At 41.5% G+C, this 16,214-nt stretch overlaps 1 protein-coding gene across 2 annotated transcripts in view; it reads left to right on the forward strand.

Annotated features, from left to right (window-relative positions):
- epha8 (eph receptor A8) overlaps positions 1 to 16,214 on the forward strand; it is a 567,400-nt gene that overhangs the window by 409,227 nt on the left and 141,959 nt on the right. For both annotated transcript variants that reach the window (XM_073031661.1, XM_073031662.1), the window contains exons 5-6: positions 8,502 to 8,837; positions 12,066 to 12,190. In XM_073031661.1, the coding sequence (XP_072887762.1) occupies positions 8,502 to 8,837; positions 12,066 to 12,190 (461 nt within the window). The remainder of the gene's footprint in view (positions 1 to 8,501; positions 8,838 to 12,065; positions 12,191 to 16,214) is intronic.

Genomic DNA, 16,214 nt, shown 5'->3' on the forward strand with positions numbered 1-16,214 from the left:
TCCCAAGGAACATAGGAAGCCTGGGGATGATCTTATAGAAGCTTATAAAAGTATGAAACCTACAAGTAGGATTAAATAGAGTATTTTTTTGCAGGGAAAGTGAGTCTAGAACAAGAGGGAAAATATTTAAGGTAGGTGGAGAGTAATCTAAAGCAGATGTGAGGGAAACGGTTGTGGTGATTGAGAATGAGTTGTCTGAGGAGGTAGAAGATAGAAAAGGCATAGAGGGATATTGGTCCAGTGTAGGCAAATGAGAATAGGATAGAAAGACATTACAGAGAGCACAGATGAAGTGGGCTGAGTGAATCCTCTTCTGTGCTGTATAATTCCCTGATTCTGTGAGTGAAACAACAGTTGAATATTGTTTTACTTCAGCATTCAATATTACAATAATACTTAACCAAACATACTACGGGAATAAAGGCACTTGCATTTTGCTGGATGTTACGACATTTATGAGGACTAGAAAAGTCTACAAATATCGGAATCTCAGAATCAGAATCAGGTTTTTATCACTGATATATGTCGTGATTTTGGTTGTTTTGCAGCAGCAGTACAGTGCTTAGTATAAAAAATTACTATGTTACAATAAAAACTTAAGTAAATAGTGTAGAAAAGGAATAGTGAGGTAGTTTTCATGAGTTCATGGACCATTGGAAATCTAATAGCAGAGAGGAAGAAGCTGTTCCTGCAAAGTTGAATGTACATCTTCAGACTCCTGTACCTCCTCCTCCCTGATGGTAGAAATATGAGGACATATCTAACTTTAATGGCCCCTGAAAACAGATGTGGAGATCCTAATGGGTAATTCAGCTGCATGATTGTTTCAAAGCAAACCCAATTGATAAGCACATGTAGCCTCCTGCACTAACTACACTTTTGAGTAACTGTGTACACCTGGAGGTGCTGGAAAATTTGAGAGACCAGTGGTTCATTTAAGGCCATCCTCCGATCCTCCATCCCTTCAAAGGGAGTTCATTCTGTGACCTAGGAACCACAGGTCAAGGTTGCTGCATAAATTGGGTGGTCTTGACCACATGCACTCTTCTCTCATGAAGCAGTTTTTCTTGATGTTTGTGGCATCTGCTCATTCTCCAAGGGAATACCCACTCTGACCCATGTCTATGGACGAGACTTACAGTAAGCACAAATTCTTTTGCACCAAGCATAGCAACTTCAGGCAATTGCAAGAAAGCTCCAAAACCCCGCAGGAATCATGGCTGATCCCTGCTGGCTCAGTAACAAGAAATGAGCAGATGCTGGTAGTATTCACAAAGTACACTGCAGATGCTGTGGTCAAATCCACACGTACAAACAAGCTGGATGAACTCAGCAGGTCCTGACGAAGGGTCTCGGCCCGAAACGTTGACTGCTCATTTCAACGGATGCTGCCCGACCTGCTGAGTTCATCCCCCTTGTTTGTACATGCTGGCAGTATTGTTCTGTTACAGTAGAACTCCAACAATCCAGGATGCAAGTGTATGGGCATCCCAATGGTTTAGCATCTGACTCACTCACTTGTGAGTAATGTGAGGCGGGAATTTGAAGTGCAAGTATGTGGGTCAGGATTGGGTTGGGAACTCCAGAGCTGGACAGTAAGGACGGATTTACAAACTGAAGCTCACTGAATTCTAGTTCCAGATTCCTTTGAACTCTTCGGTCTCAGTTTGCACTCCATTTATTTAAACAGAGCTCACTGGATAATTTGTTGTGCCATTGTGTAACATATTAAAATAAAGTGAAGGAAATGCATGGCTGGATATTAATAGGAGTAGCCCCCAGTTATCTGAAAAATCCAGCACCACCAAAGTCTCACAGGTACTGGATTATCAGAGTTTTACTGTAACTTATCTGTCTGTCAAACGTCGGCTTATTTACCATAAAATCACTGGCTTTTCCCCAGCAGTTTCATGTGCCTAAGAGCCTTAGTGCTAACCTTAGCTTTCTAGCTCAGTGACATAATCTTTCCAAAATTGTTTATTGACCAAGTTAAACTTTTTACCAATATTTCTTTGCTCAGCTTCTGGTAAACAACAAACAGTGAGGTCTTGTAGGTCTATGTTTAATTTAGGACAGTGTGGTTATGTTAATTGGCCTGCTTCAAACCAGACAATGTTAACTAAATTATTTGCACCATTGTGCACAGGTTCAAGGAAGTTTGCAGACCAGACTGATTTTATCACTTATCACATCAAATCTGGTCACAGGTATAAGCGATCAATCAATAGTTGGGATATTTGTGTACTCCGCGAGTCAGCCCTCACACCATTAAGTTTGGGTGTCTGGGATCTACTGCATGTCCCCAGAAGCTTTTAGGCCATCTGTGTGAATTACTTTATCCCAGCAAAAGTATCTGACTAATATCACACACAGATAAGGTCAACTAGTAGTAAAACAGTTAGAAAACATTGGGGATTGTTAAGAATGACAAGAATGACTGAAAGACAGGGTAACAGAAAGAAGAACTAAAATTCATTCCTCAATCTTTGGCTTCTGTGACAGATGACTCATTCATCTGCAACTCATTTTGTTTCTCATATATTATTTCATAAGAATTGCACGTGTGTTAGGAAATCCTTCATAGTTTATAATTCTTTTATCATCTGAAAATCCTTTATAAATAAGAAATGTTCTGTGTTTTATTTGTTTTTTTAGACATAGAGCACAGATTAGGTCCTTCTGGCTCTTTGAGCCAAGCTGCTAGCAAGCCCCCATTCAATCTTAGCCTAAGCACAGAACAACTTACAATGATCATTTAATCTACCAACCTATACATCTTTGGACTGTGGGAGGAAACTGGAGGAACCCACACATTCCATAGGGAGGACATATAAACTCCTTACAGAGGACTCCAGGATTGAACTTTGAACTCCGACACCCTAAGCTGTAACAGTGTTGCACTAACCATTACGCTATAGTGGCTTGTAAATGTGTATTAAGAAGTAGTTGTTTATATTTAAATGTATATAGTTAACAATGAAATAACCTGTGTTTAAATAGCTTAGTTAGCTGCAAGTATCTTTCTCTTGGTCGGGAGGAGGGACCCACTACTCAAGTAGAGGGAATAGGCAGCTAGGCCTTGCCACGGAAACCAGACAGGGGTGTAAACTAGTCTTTGAAGAGTAGGTTGATCCAAATAGTGGGAATACATAGAGATACATGTATCAGATAACTCCTTTTGCGTTTAGAGCTGTGGACAGTGAACCCAGTACCATCACAGTACTACATTATGTGACCAAACCAGCATTTCCTCACACCTGGTCCTGAATGGCTCTATATATAGAATCCAGTACCCATTCTGCTATTGAGCCGCTCTCCCAACCCACCCTGCTGAAAGGATCACATTCACGAGCCCTAGGACCTTTCTGGTCCAGAACACAAATCCACTGCCCAGAGCAAAAGCAGAGATGCAGAAATGCCTATCATTTGGTGGGCTGAAGTATCATCCTGGTGCCAGGAGCATCACTCAAATGTTAGGAACGCAATCACTAGGTTTAGTGCAAAATCCTACTGTTGGACCGTCATTTTGTCAAGAGAATGACACCATTGTCAGAACCATAACACTCAAGCAAGGAGGTACTCAAATAAAAACAGCTGCAATTCATTTTTAAAGTCACAACCATTGAGTCAGAAACACAATCAGGCCGATGGGCAAACAACTATCACTTTGATGGTTGGGAAACTTAATTGGACACTAAAATACTTTCCCCAGATAAGGAACACCATCCAAATGTCCCAGTTACAACCATTTTGTCACAAACATAATGATAATATCATAAACACAATTCAACTGTCAGAAGCAGAATTTCTAAAACAGGAAAGTAATTGCACTGTTAGGAGCATAATCAGGTCATGGGCATGATTTTGCTGTCCCTGATATAAATTATTCTGTCTGGACCACCTGCAAAAGAGTGAGAGAAACAATCCTTTTATCAGAAATGCAGCTGGATAATCTCAAACGTTCCAAGGTTCAAGGGTTCATTTATATTCGAAATGTATCCATATACAACTCTGAAATTTGTCTTCTCCAGATAGCCATGAAACAAAAGAACATGACAGTCGTTAAGAAAGAAACATCAAACTCACCCCTCCCCTCACGCATAAAAGAACGGCATCCCAATCATCAAACACCCCCCAATCCTCCCTCCCCCCGCACAAAACGGAACAGGATTATTGACTGCCAAAAATGATCCCTCCCCCACACGAGAAAAGCAAACAGAACACCAATCCCAAAACACCCTCCCCTTGCACAACAAAACCGAAGAGGACTGGGCACTAAAAACACAGGTTCTAAAAACCGTACGTCTGAAAAAGTCTACAGTCCATAAAGGCAATAGCCTAATCCGTAAATGCTGAACCACAATATCACTGACATTCATCGAAAGAGAGGGACCCTACACAAGGCAGGAAGCCCTCCTGTATCTGAAGCAAAGTTTGGAGTCACTCTACTCCACTAGTTACTGATGCAGTTATTTCCACTCCTTTACGAATATACCCCTAAACTCACTGACAGGAGAGCTCTCTCCTCCTTTCAGCACAATGAACCTCCACGGTTCAAGAAAATCATCTTGAAATCATTGTTCTATTACACATGTTTTGTTCTATGGGTTATTTTTATATGTTTAATGCTTTAAGGCTTTAAGGTGCTTTGTAGCCACCTTACTTGCTAGGAATAGAAAATTGAACTTGTTAAGTTGTCAGAAAAACATCCATGTCCGCAATGTCCTTCGAGGAAGGAAACTTTCAAGTGCCAAGGTGTGAATGTGGTTAAAGTAGTTAAATTAGAAATATTTTGAGATCTAGAGGGACCAGAGTGAGGATATTGCAGAATTATCAAAAAGATACAAATTGTACAAAAGCTATCAAAGTCTACAGTATAAGGTCACAAATAAAGTTAGTGAGTTGTCAGACTGAAACATGAAGCTGTGATGCGGATGCAACAGAAGAAAGAAAAGCTGGCACCGATCCAGGGATTGACTTGTCTTCTTGGGCCATATAACGGGAATTATGGGAGGAAATGTGGTAGAATTCAACTCTAATTAGACCAAGTACAATCGATGAATCAGAGGCAGAGCTACATAGCAAACCTCTCAGTCAACTCTTCAAAAAATTCAGTCAAATTCATAACACGTTATTTCCTGCACAAAGCCACGTTGACCATGCCTGTCCAGTCCATGCTTTTCAATTGCAGGTAGATCATTTCTCTCAGAATCCCCTCCAGTATCTATCCCACCACTAATGTTAGTCCCACTGCAATCTAGTTCCCTAGCTTCTCCTTGCTGTCCTACTTGTAGGACCCTTCTTGAATCAAAGTATTGAGTACAGGAGATGGGATGTTACATCGAAGTTGTATAAGACATTGGTGAGGCCTAATTTGGAGTATTATGTGCAATTCTGGTTACCTGACTACAGGAAAGATGCAAATAAGGTTGAAGGAGTACAGAGAAAATTTACGAGGATGTTGCCAGGTCTGGAGGACCTGAGTTTTAAAGAAAGATTGAATAGGTTAGGATCTTATTCCTTGGAACATAGAAAATTCAGAGGTGATTTGAGGGAATGTAGATATGGTAAATCCAAGCAGAATTTTTCCACTGAGGTTGGGTGGGACTACAACCAGAGGTCTTGGGTTAAGGATGAAAGGTGAAATGTCTAAGAGTAACATGAAGGGGAAATTCTTCACTCAGAGGGTTGTTAGAATGTGGACTGAGCTGCCAGCACGAGTGGTGCTTATTGCAATCATTCTGTGGTCTAATTCACCCAAAGCTGCTGCTGCTTCTATTATGTCACTGAAGATTAGACACTCCTGAAATGACAGAAGATCTTCTACTTTTTCCATTGGTAGTCCTATTGGTTTATTATTGTTACATGTACTAAAATAGAGTGGAAAGCTAGCCTTGCATACTGTCCGTACAGGTCGAATCATTACACAGAGAATCGAGGTAGAACATCAACAATGCAGAATAAAGTGTAACAGCTACAGATGAAGTGCATGCAGGTTGTCATGTTTTGTAACTCCAATACTAATCGAAAGAAAACACATGATCCACAGGGATAAATATGTCCACTTCATTCTTACTTTAGTGAGCTGCGCACATAATGACATACGCCATTCATGTACTTTTACATGTAATCCATAATGAATTATGTAAACAACAACAAATGCTTAATCAAACAATATATTTACAATATCACACAAACATTACTGAAATACTAAAAGCACAACATGGGTAAACAGTAAAATGCAAGATTACAACGAGGTAGATTATGAGGTCAGGATTGTACTAGGGAATCAATTCATCATCTTATTACAGCTAAGTAGAAGCTGTCCTTGAATCTGGTGATACATGCTTTCAGATTTTGTCATCTTCTGCCTGACAGGAGAGGGAAGGAAAGAAAATATCCAGGGTCGAATGTGTCTGGCAGGACAAACCTCCTCGATTATGCTGGTTTCTGGTTGTCAAATTGGCTGAGTGTGACCTATTTTAATGCTGAGCTATTTTGAGCTATTTAAGGGAACTTATCACAAATAGAGCCCACATTCTGTCTTTGACAGTTACACCAGGGTTAGTTGATTAACTGCCACTTTTATGGATATGCTTCTGGGCATTCACTGATGTTTGCGGACTTGAAGTGGAGGGTTCTAGTAGAGGAAAGATGCCAGAGATGCTCATACGTAACAAATCGGGATTCATCCTTTGTGTGGGTCAGGGACAAGGAATCCAATCTACAATTCTTAAAAGAGACTGTTGTGAAACCAATCGGACTGAGATATCAGTAACAGCAGTATCCATTAGTAGCAGTAAGTGTAAGAGCTATTTCAAATGTTTATGCCATGGGCATCTTAATCAGCTGCAAAGAATGCCTATGAATCACTTGACCCACAACGTACAGTTACATTATGCAAGTTATGGATTGTCTACTGACAACCCTATCAATTCTTGCACAATTCTTTGAAAAACATGCAGAATAACTGAGGTATCCTAGCCTCTTGATGTCTGTAGGGATTTTATAGACTCAAAAGCTGCCTGGGAGAGGCTGGAGGTGTGACCTCATGACTATTCTGAAGCAAAAAGGCATTTTGCTGAACAACTCCTCCCCGATTAGCTGGAGGTCCACCTCCCAGCACTAGAGAGAGTCTTGGGCATTCTAGAAGACCGAGTTTTAATACTCTGCTCTTTGATCTATTTAACTGTTGTATCCGGGTGGAGTTGGAGGTGGCAGAGTGATGGCTGACATGGAGATATCCATCCCACTGAGCCCATGTGATTAAAATGGTGCCACCATCATACCCTTGTGGTTCATCAATGATTCCTATTGGACAACATGTTGAAATGCCCTGTTCCTCTCTCACACCCCATTGCCATTTGAGCTGTACATTACTTCAAATACAATTGCAATGTCTGAAGATCAACCCCAAGTATTTTGGGCAACCCCCTGACCTTGCTGGTTCACTGAGCTGAATGGTGATTTCAGTCTTCACTCTGTCACATCACTGTGCATTTTAAGCCTGTGGATGATTGATAGGACTGGAATCCTGCTAGGACTGAAAGGCTTAATGCTAGGATTAATCAGTCGCGTTGAGCAATCTTTCTCAATTGCTTTTGGGCTGGAGGAAAATTTCAGAGTTTTCCCTTCCCCGCTGTTTTACAAGTCATTTTGTCCCCTTGGAGAGTGGGATGATAAGTTTAATGCACTGTCGGGAAGATTAGAATTGGATGAGAGATTTTACTCAGCATGGAGTAGGCCCTTCTAGCCCTTTGAGCCATGCCGCCCCAGATTCCCTGACAAATCTGATGAACCCTAACCTAATTACACAACAATTTGCAATGACCAGTTAACCTACCTGGTACGTCTTTGGTCTGTGGGAGGAAACGAGAACACACGGGAGAAACCCACGCATTCCACATGGAGGACATACAGAGACTCCTTACAGAACTGCGCCAGAATTGAGCTCCAAACTCCAAATTGCCCCAAGTTGTAATAGCATCGCACTAACTACTGTTGTTGAATATTATTGAATCCCATGTTATTGTTAATGGTGTGGAGAGCTGAGTTGACATTTTGAAATGAACAATTCCACAGAAATGTTTTATGCTACTCACACAAAATGGTGGAGGAGCTCAGCAGCTCAGGCACTAACTTTAGAAATGACTAAATAGTCGACGTTTTGGGCCAGGACCCTTCTTCGGGTCTGGAATCTTGAATTGCTGAAAATAGTGAGCCCGTAACATTGACTGTTTATTCATTTCCATAGATGCTGCCTGACCTCCAGCATTTTGTGTGTGTTGCACTGGATCTCCAGCTTGACAGATTTTCTTGTGTTAATGTTTTATGTTGCTCTCTCAGAAAGAATTTGAACTAACAGAAAATATTAATGGGATTTTTTTGCCTCTGAGCTTTCAAAAATGTTCCTATGCTATTGTGTAAATATATTTGCAATACTGTGTGACATTTCAATTGTACTTTGACTTTAAGCATCTTTGATTCTCCCAACACACCAGGACCACCCACTGCCCCAGTAAATGCCCTATCCAGTGTGAATGGAACTTCGGTATTCTTGGAGTGGAGCCCACCTGCCAACAGTGGAGGGAGGAGTGACGTCCGATACAACGTCATCTGCAGGAAGTGTGCTTGGGAGTCAAGTCAGTGCGAAGCGTGTGGGAACCAGATAAGATACAGCCCGAAGCAGATGGGATTGACCGAGCCAGCCATCAGTATAGTAAACCTACTGGCACACACCAACTATACACTGCAGGTTGAGGCAGTGAATGGCGTTTCTGATCTCAGCTTGGAGCCCCGGCAGTTTGTTTCACTTAATATCACCACTAACCAGGCAGGTATGAAAGATAAGTCTGATTTAGTTAAGTTCTACATTACCACGTTGAATGTTATGGTGTGTGTGAATTAGGTTCATTGACCATCAATTCTATGTGCCATCACCTCGAGACATGTGAACAGACCAATCTAGCCTATTTATAATTCACTTTTTCTAAAGGCTTGCATTTTCAAAGCATGTATTATTAGTTTCCTCCTGAAATTTACATTGGTTTTGACATTTCATATTTTAATTTTGATTTTATTAAGCGCAGAAGCTAAGTGAAGGCATTAACATTCAAAGCACATGTTCTCTTGCTCATTCTGTGCCTTTTATAATGCCCTAAGTATGACATTAGGGTGAAAATAATCACCCCCTTCTAGCTCAGAGGTAGAGCTGGGTTGCCTCTTCTATTGATAGTTTCGTTGGAATGTATTCACTGGTTGCAAGACTGAGGTACACGCCAGTTAAAACACTAGCGGCTTTAGGGTAAGGTGGCCAAGGATGCAAGTATTAAAGATAAGGGATTTAAATTGCCGTCTAAACACACTTTAACGATCTCAGCTGCCATTCTAACCACTTGTTCAGTTGGAACTAGTGTTGTATGATGTGGGCAGGAGGCTGGCTCATTAGTCACTGTCTGTTGGTTGCGAGCAGCCTAATGCTGGTTTAGAGTGATAGACCTGACACCTTAGCCAATGCTCCTGGTGAGTAAAATCTCTCTTGGTTGGATTCAGGTGGAAACTGGCTTCAAGGAATGTTCAGAGTGGTGCCTGTATTTAAACGTGCTGTTACTAATATCATGGAAGATCGTGATTACTTGTTATTCTTTGTGAGCGTTACTTACCTAGATTCAACCTTTGCAGTTCAGCCTGTGGCGTTTTGCTTCTTTGCACCGGAGAGGGGAGGGCTGGGACCAATAGCAGTAATAGTCCACAGGCATCAGGCAATGGGATGTGGGTAGAAACAGGCTGGGGATTATCTGCTCCTGCAAAATCATGTCCAGTCCCAAGGTGATAGCACACAAGACACAAGACGTTCTGCAAATGCTGGAAATCTTGAGAAGCAAACATTTAATGTTCAAGAAACTCAGCAGGTCAGGAAGAATCTACAGAGGGAAATAAAGAGCCAATGTTTCAGGCCAAGACCCTTCATCGGAAGCAGAAAGGACAGAGGCAGAAGCCAAAATAAAAAGATGCGGCGGGGAGGGAGGCAGGCGTACCTGCTGGCAGATGATATGTGAAGACAACAACCACAAAATGCTGGAGGAACTCAGCGGGCCAGGCAGCATCTATGTAAAAGAGCAAACAATCAATGTTTCAGGCCGAGACCTTTCATCGGGATCCTGATGAAGAGTCTCAGTCCCCAAAACATTGACTGTTTCTCTTTTACAAAGATGCCGCCTGGCCTCTGAGTTCCTTTGTTTGATTTCCAGCATCTGCAGATTTTCTCATGTAGGTGATATATGAATCCAGGCGAGGAGAAAGGTAGGTGGGTGGAGGAGAGGGGGATGAAAAGGAATGATGGAATTCCTGAGAAGTGATAGGTCGAAAAGTTAATGGGCTGCAGAAGAAAGAATCTGATCAGAGAGGACAGTAGATGATGGAATTAAGAGAAGTGATGGACAGGTTGTGAGGACAGAGGAGGGGAAGGGAAGGGGTGAGATGATCAGCAGAATGAGGAAAAACAAAGTGGGGGAGGGTTGACGAAGGGAGTGGTTACTGGAAGTTGGAGAAGCTGATGTTCTTGCCATCAGGTTGTAGGTTACTAAGATGGAATATGGCGTGCTGTTCCTCCAACCTGCTTTTGGCCTCAACATGGCAATAGAGGAGGACATGTACCGACATGTCAATGTGCGAATAGGAAGTGAGCTTGAAATGGGTGATTGCCCTGGTTTGAGGAAACCCCCATGTGGGCTGAAAGGACAGACCAAAGTCCAACATCACTGACCTCAATGTGTTGGAGCTCTGGGTCTGTCTATTTCTTGGCTCACCTCTATGCAGACCAGAACAACATGTACTGAATAAGACCATAAGACATAGGAGCACAATTAGGCCACTTGGAGTCTGCTCCACCATTCCATCATCTTACTATCCCTCTCAGCCACATTCTCTTGTCTTCTCCCTCTAACATTCGACACCCTGATTAATCAGGAACTTATCTATCTTGCTTTAAATCTGCTCATTTACATGGTCTCCGCAGCCATCTGCGACATTGGACTCCACAAATTCACAAATCTCCGGCTAAAGAAATTCCTCCTCATCTCTTCTCTAAATGAACATCCCTCTATTCTGACTCTGTCTGACTCCCCTGCACTTGGTCAAATGTAACACTAATAAAGCCCTGATACTATCACTCTGCGAAGAAGTGTTACCACTATCCTGCTCCATGAGTAATATAGTAGTGGATCAACTATTATATCTAGATTGAAAACGAGTCTACTCAGGGCATCAAACTTCCTAGAACAATGCCACATGAGAACTCCCAAATACTCAGAAAATATTCTGTCATCTTCTTCCTTTTAACAGAAGCTTTCATGAAGAAGTCTGCAGTAAAGATTTTTTTCTTTTTGAGTTATTATTTATAATGACAAGTTTGACTCTCTCTGCTGTAAGATCTTTTTGTTCTGCTGGAAAACACTGTTTTTAAGCTTTATTTTCTGCAGTGCTTCCAGACCAGGAAGCCTGTTTTGCCTACAGATCATCTGGTGATTGTTTGCCATATCTGCGAGCGTTACTGCCAGGCTGTAACTTGGAAGGGGAAACCTGCTGACATTATCAGCTTCTCCGCCACCTGGCTCTGCCTAAAATGATTCTCTTTGTGAATTTGGTATTGAAGCCTAATTTTCCCATGTCCCCACAAGGTGCGAGACATTGCTTCTCCATCACTTTGTTTTAGCAGTCGTTGAGCTGGTATTCAGCTAATGAAAATCTTCTGGTTATTGAAGGCCTGCAGTATGTGTAACCTGCCTTGTCACAGTAAATGACAGTCCATTACAGGGTAAACTTAGCTTAGTTTCACATACTCCTGTGCCCAAGATAAGTGCGTACGCAGATCTTGGAAATGTGTTGATGCACTGACATGACTGCAGTACCCTAAGTTGTCCTCTGGATTGAAAACTCTTGTGTGTCTGTTTTAATCCAGTTTACCTCTTGTGAGCTGTTAAAACTCGCTGCTTCTCACTAATGCTGTAATATCCAGTCTGATCGCTGTGTTTTATTTTTGCCCATGGGTGTCTGCGTGCCTTCAGCCCCATCGCAGATCTTAGTGGTCAAGCAAGAAAACACCAGCCAGAACAGTGTAACGTTGATGTGGCATGAACCCGCCCAGCCCAATGGCATCATATTGGAGTATGAGATCAAGTACTTTGAGAAGGTAAACATTTTCCTTTTGTCTCCTTAAATAAATCATAACTGTGTGTGTAGAGTGGTGCAATTGCTGTGTCATTGACTGCAGGACAAGGAACTGGCATGAGGTACCTCTTTACACCCCCATCCTCATGTTCCTCTGAGGTTACTTTGCAACCACAAATCTGTTATTTCTTATAAGAAAATATACTCAAAGCCGTTTTTAAATAGCTTGTTAACTGTTCATTTTCACTCTCAGATCAAGGTTGGGCTTGAAATTGAGCCAATTTCCACAAATGTGACTGTCTTAGTTATAGTCCAGGAAAGGGAAAGGAATCCCCCACTTGCATTTGATGGGAGGCAACTTCTAACATGCAGGATGAGAGTGAATGATGCTCACAGAATGTGCTGATTGTGTTCTTGAGATGTGTGATGGACATTCATTCACTGTGACTGAACTCGTGGTTTTCCAGCTCCTGCTCAGAAAGTGCCTACATTTGAACAGAAGGAGGGGAGGACAGAAGTTCCACTCTGAGGATTATAAATTATGTTAACTACCTGCCTGCTTGGTTTCTAGAGGATGGGTGGAGTAAAGTCCAACCCCACAACTTTCCCCACCCTCCGTCCTGCCAGTCTTTATAGAGCCCAGTCCCACATCCGTCATCTGAAAAGCAAATGCGAATTGTGAAGCTTCTTGAAAGAGAGATTTCATTCAATGTTAGTCTGTAAAACCCCAGAGGTTACAACCCACAATCGTGTCAATATAGGACTGTAACACTCTAATCTATCCTCTGAGAAAATAGCTCTGGCAATGGATGAATGGAGACCTCCTTCTGCAGTATTCATGAGCTAGCTGACCTCCCGACTTCCACTCTTCATAAAAAACTTCATCTAAACCATTCATGCTCATGTCCTGGGTCACATCAAGTCCTGTTACTCCAGCACTACTCTGGTCACATTTTTGTCTCTCATTCTGGTACAGTTCTTTTAAATTCCCTCTTCCTTTTGCATCCTTCCACTATCTTCCCCTCCTTGTTCTTGTAATCCTTCCCAGCTTTGCTATCTTCTCTCCTCACCTTACCCACCATTTTGATATCCTATCTTGATGACCACCATTTTAACAGGTGAATGTGCCTTTCACTTCAAGTCCTGTACCCACACTTGTCCCTCTGCCTCTCTCCCTACCTCTTATGCTTCAAACAACTGATCTTTTTTTCTCTTTAGATTTTGATCACCTTTCATAAAATGAAGTTTAATCAAGTTTTGTTTGATCAATAATCAAACTACCTTTAAAAGAAGTCTTCAAGAGGGAAATATATCAGCCAAATTGGCAGGCAGAATCCAGCACAGATCAATGTGTCGCTGCAAGAGAAGCACTGAGGGAGGAAGTTTCAGCTGCAGAAATAAAACTGAAGCTTTAATGCTACATAAAAAATACTGCAGAGTGTTGTCACTTATTGGAACTTGTATTGCTTGGGAAAAGCAGCAAGTCTTGGACATCCATGCACTTGACCAGTCATCTGCTGTCTTGATACTAAGAATGAAATGAAATGAAACTCCGTAGGAATAGAGAGCCTTGGGCACTTCCCTTTTCCAAAGTCCAGAGAAAGTTCTGGCAATATTTCAGTTCTACCCACATAATACAGTAAAGTTTTTGATTTGGATGGGACTTGAGATTGTAAACAATTTTAGTGAGGATGGCTTCCTGCAAGCAGCCATCCACACTAACTCAGCATAGGAGTTCACTAAATGGAAGGACAGTACTGGACCTGTTGTGCCTGTACTGGGCTGCTCTTATCTGTAGCATTTCAAATTTAATTTCCTGTGATCCTTTCATTTATTCTTTCACCTAGCCATCAACTTCTCTTTCATTTCTTTGTCACTCGTGTATGCTAAGCAGTAAGTTATTGTGGCCATTTTATCCATCAGCACATCTTTGAGATATTGGAGGCAGCTGGAACCCTTATCATCCACCTGTTGCCAAATTTTGTGATACAGAAGTACTTACAAGCTTATTTGGAAGCTTCAAAATCCATGTATTAAATGTACGGCCATAGAATAAATGATCAACTAAGATTTGGTTGGAGAAGTTATTGAAGCTGACTGCTTCGCTCTTTCTCCAACTCCTGGAGTCCTCCTCCCGTCTTGAGAAACCAAACCCATGGCCAGTGAAGCTAATAGGCTGGCGGGATCAGAGACACAATTGCAAAATAAAAATATTATTGAAATGATTCGCTTGCCTCTAGAGGAGGTTACTCAAATGACTGTCACCCATGTGCATTTTTACATTGGGCTAGTTATATCATAGCACAGCTGGTGGACTGAGAACTCAAGAGGTCAGTGTTCAAATGTGACCTCAGGTGTCAACTGTGCAAAGCTTACACATTCTCTCCATTACTGGATGAGTCTCCCCAGAGGTTGTCTGAATTTTTTTCCTCTCATTTTCCTGAGATATGTTGTAGGATCATTGGCCACAGTGAATGACTTCGTAAGTGATAAAAGGTTCAAATGGGAGCTGATGGGAAATTAGAAGGAATAAGGGTTGCAAGGAAATCAGAGCAGGAAAGGGTAGTGGCTGGCATGGATTGATGGGCTGAATGTTCATCTGTTATCTACCGTTTCTGAATTCAGACCCTCTCCAAACCAGGTGATATAATTCCACATGACTTTTTTGACATTGACAGATGGGTTGGCGAGCACTGTTGGTAAAGTTGATTAAAGTTTTTTTTTCCCCTTCCTGATCTGAGGAGCTCTACTCGCTATTTAATTTTTTCTTCTTCACTGTGACTAGCTGTGGTGTAGACTTCCGTTAAAGGCAGACCTAGAAGAGAACAATCACATTTAATTTTATTGTGATAGATGCTTCTGCACATTAGAATGGAATTATTTAAACTGTTACACCAATACAGCAAAAAAAATATAGAGCAGAATCTTCTCTCTGCCTCAAGGGTCCTGCCATTCACATACTCAAACCATCTAGTCAGTCATAATTAACAGCCTTTCTATCGGACTGTCAAACTGTCCAATTAATGATCTTAGAAGGCAACATTCAGGCATGGGATAATCTTCCAGCAGCTCACCAGTATCAGTGATTCAGAGCTGTGGCCCATGTTTTATCACACAAACATGCCTGTCCCAAAGCAGAGGGCATTTCTGTTGACAGCAAGCCATAGTGGGACCCCATTTATTGAGAACATATTGTCATAATTGCTTTGTAAAGTCTTCCAATGGAAAAAGAAGCTCCCCATGACTTATATAGAACAAGAACAAAATGCTGGAAAAATTCAACAGTTCGAGGAGTATCTTTGGAAGGAAATGGGTAGTCAATGTTTGGAGTTGTGATCCTTCAATTGGATTCAAGTGCATACTGTATTGCATCATTCCAGATGAAGAGGCTTGAGTCAATTGCTGCCTTTAAGGAAATGTTTTTCCTGGAGAGAACTTCAGACCTGGATTTGAAAGATTTAATTGACAAGAATAACAAGGATCCAGAGAGATGAAAGCATTACTGGCTCCAATCACCAAGTGTGACTCTCACTAGACTGGAAGATTCAGAAATTGTCCCCTGTGTTCCTCACTCTTAATCTGATCAAATTTAGGGTCTTTTATGCTGTACTTGTGTATTGCTGGTTATCACTGTTGCTATCCATTGGACAAGACACCCGTGCTGCCAAGTTCCCCATCACAGAGGAATGATCATTGTGTGAATTAAGCTTCAGACTATAAATTGACAGATTGATTTGTTGGATATTAAATCAAGAAAGCACACAACACTGAAAAGCCATACAAACTAACCACGAGCAAGGGCATCTTGGATAACTTGAATCTAACTCACTGAGCAGGGTATTGATAGGATTGGATTACAATCCAATAATTTTATTCTCCATCAAGTTCACAGAAGTATAAACACCAGACAAATTACTTGTAAACCATGGATGTTGTTTGTCATACAGAGTAACTTATATTTCATTTTGAGATGAAATATATATTGTTGTATGTGTTATATTACAAGGGGTTATAAAATTCTTCACTCTCCACTGATAAATTCCATC

This window comes from Hemitrygon akajei, chromosome 29, assembly GCF_048418815.1.
Source record: "Hemitrygon akajei chromosome 29, sHemAka1.3, whole genome shotgun sequence".
NCBI classification, from domain to species: Eukaryota; Metazoa; Chordata; class Chondrichthyes; order Myliobatiformes; family Dasyatidae; genus Hemitrygon; species Hemitrygon akajei.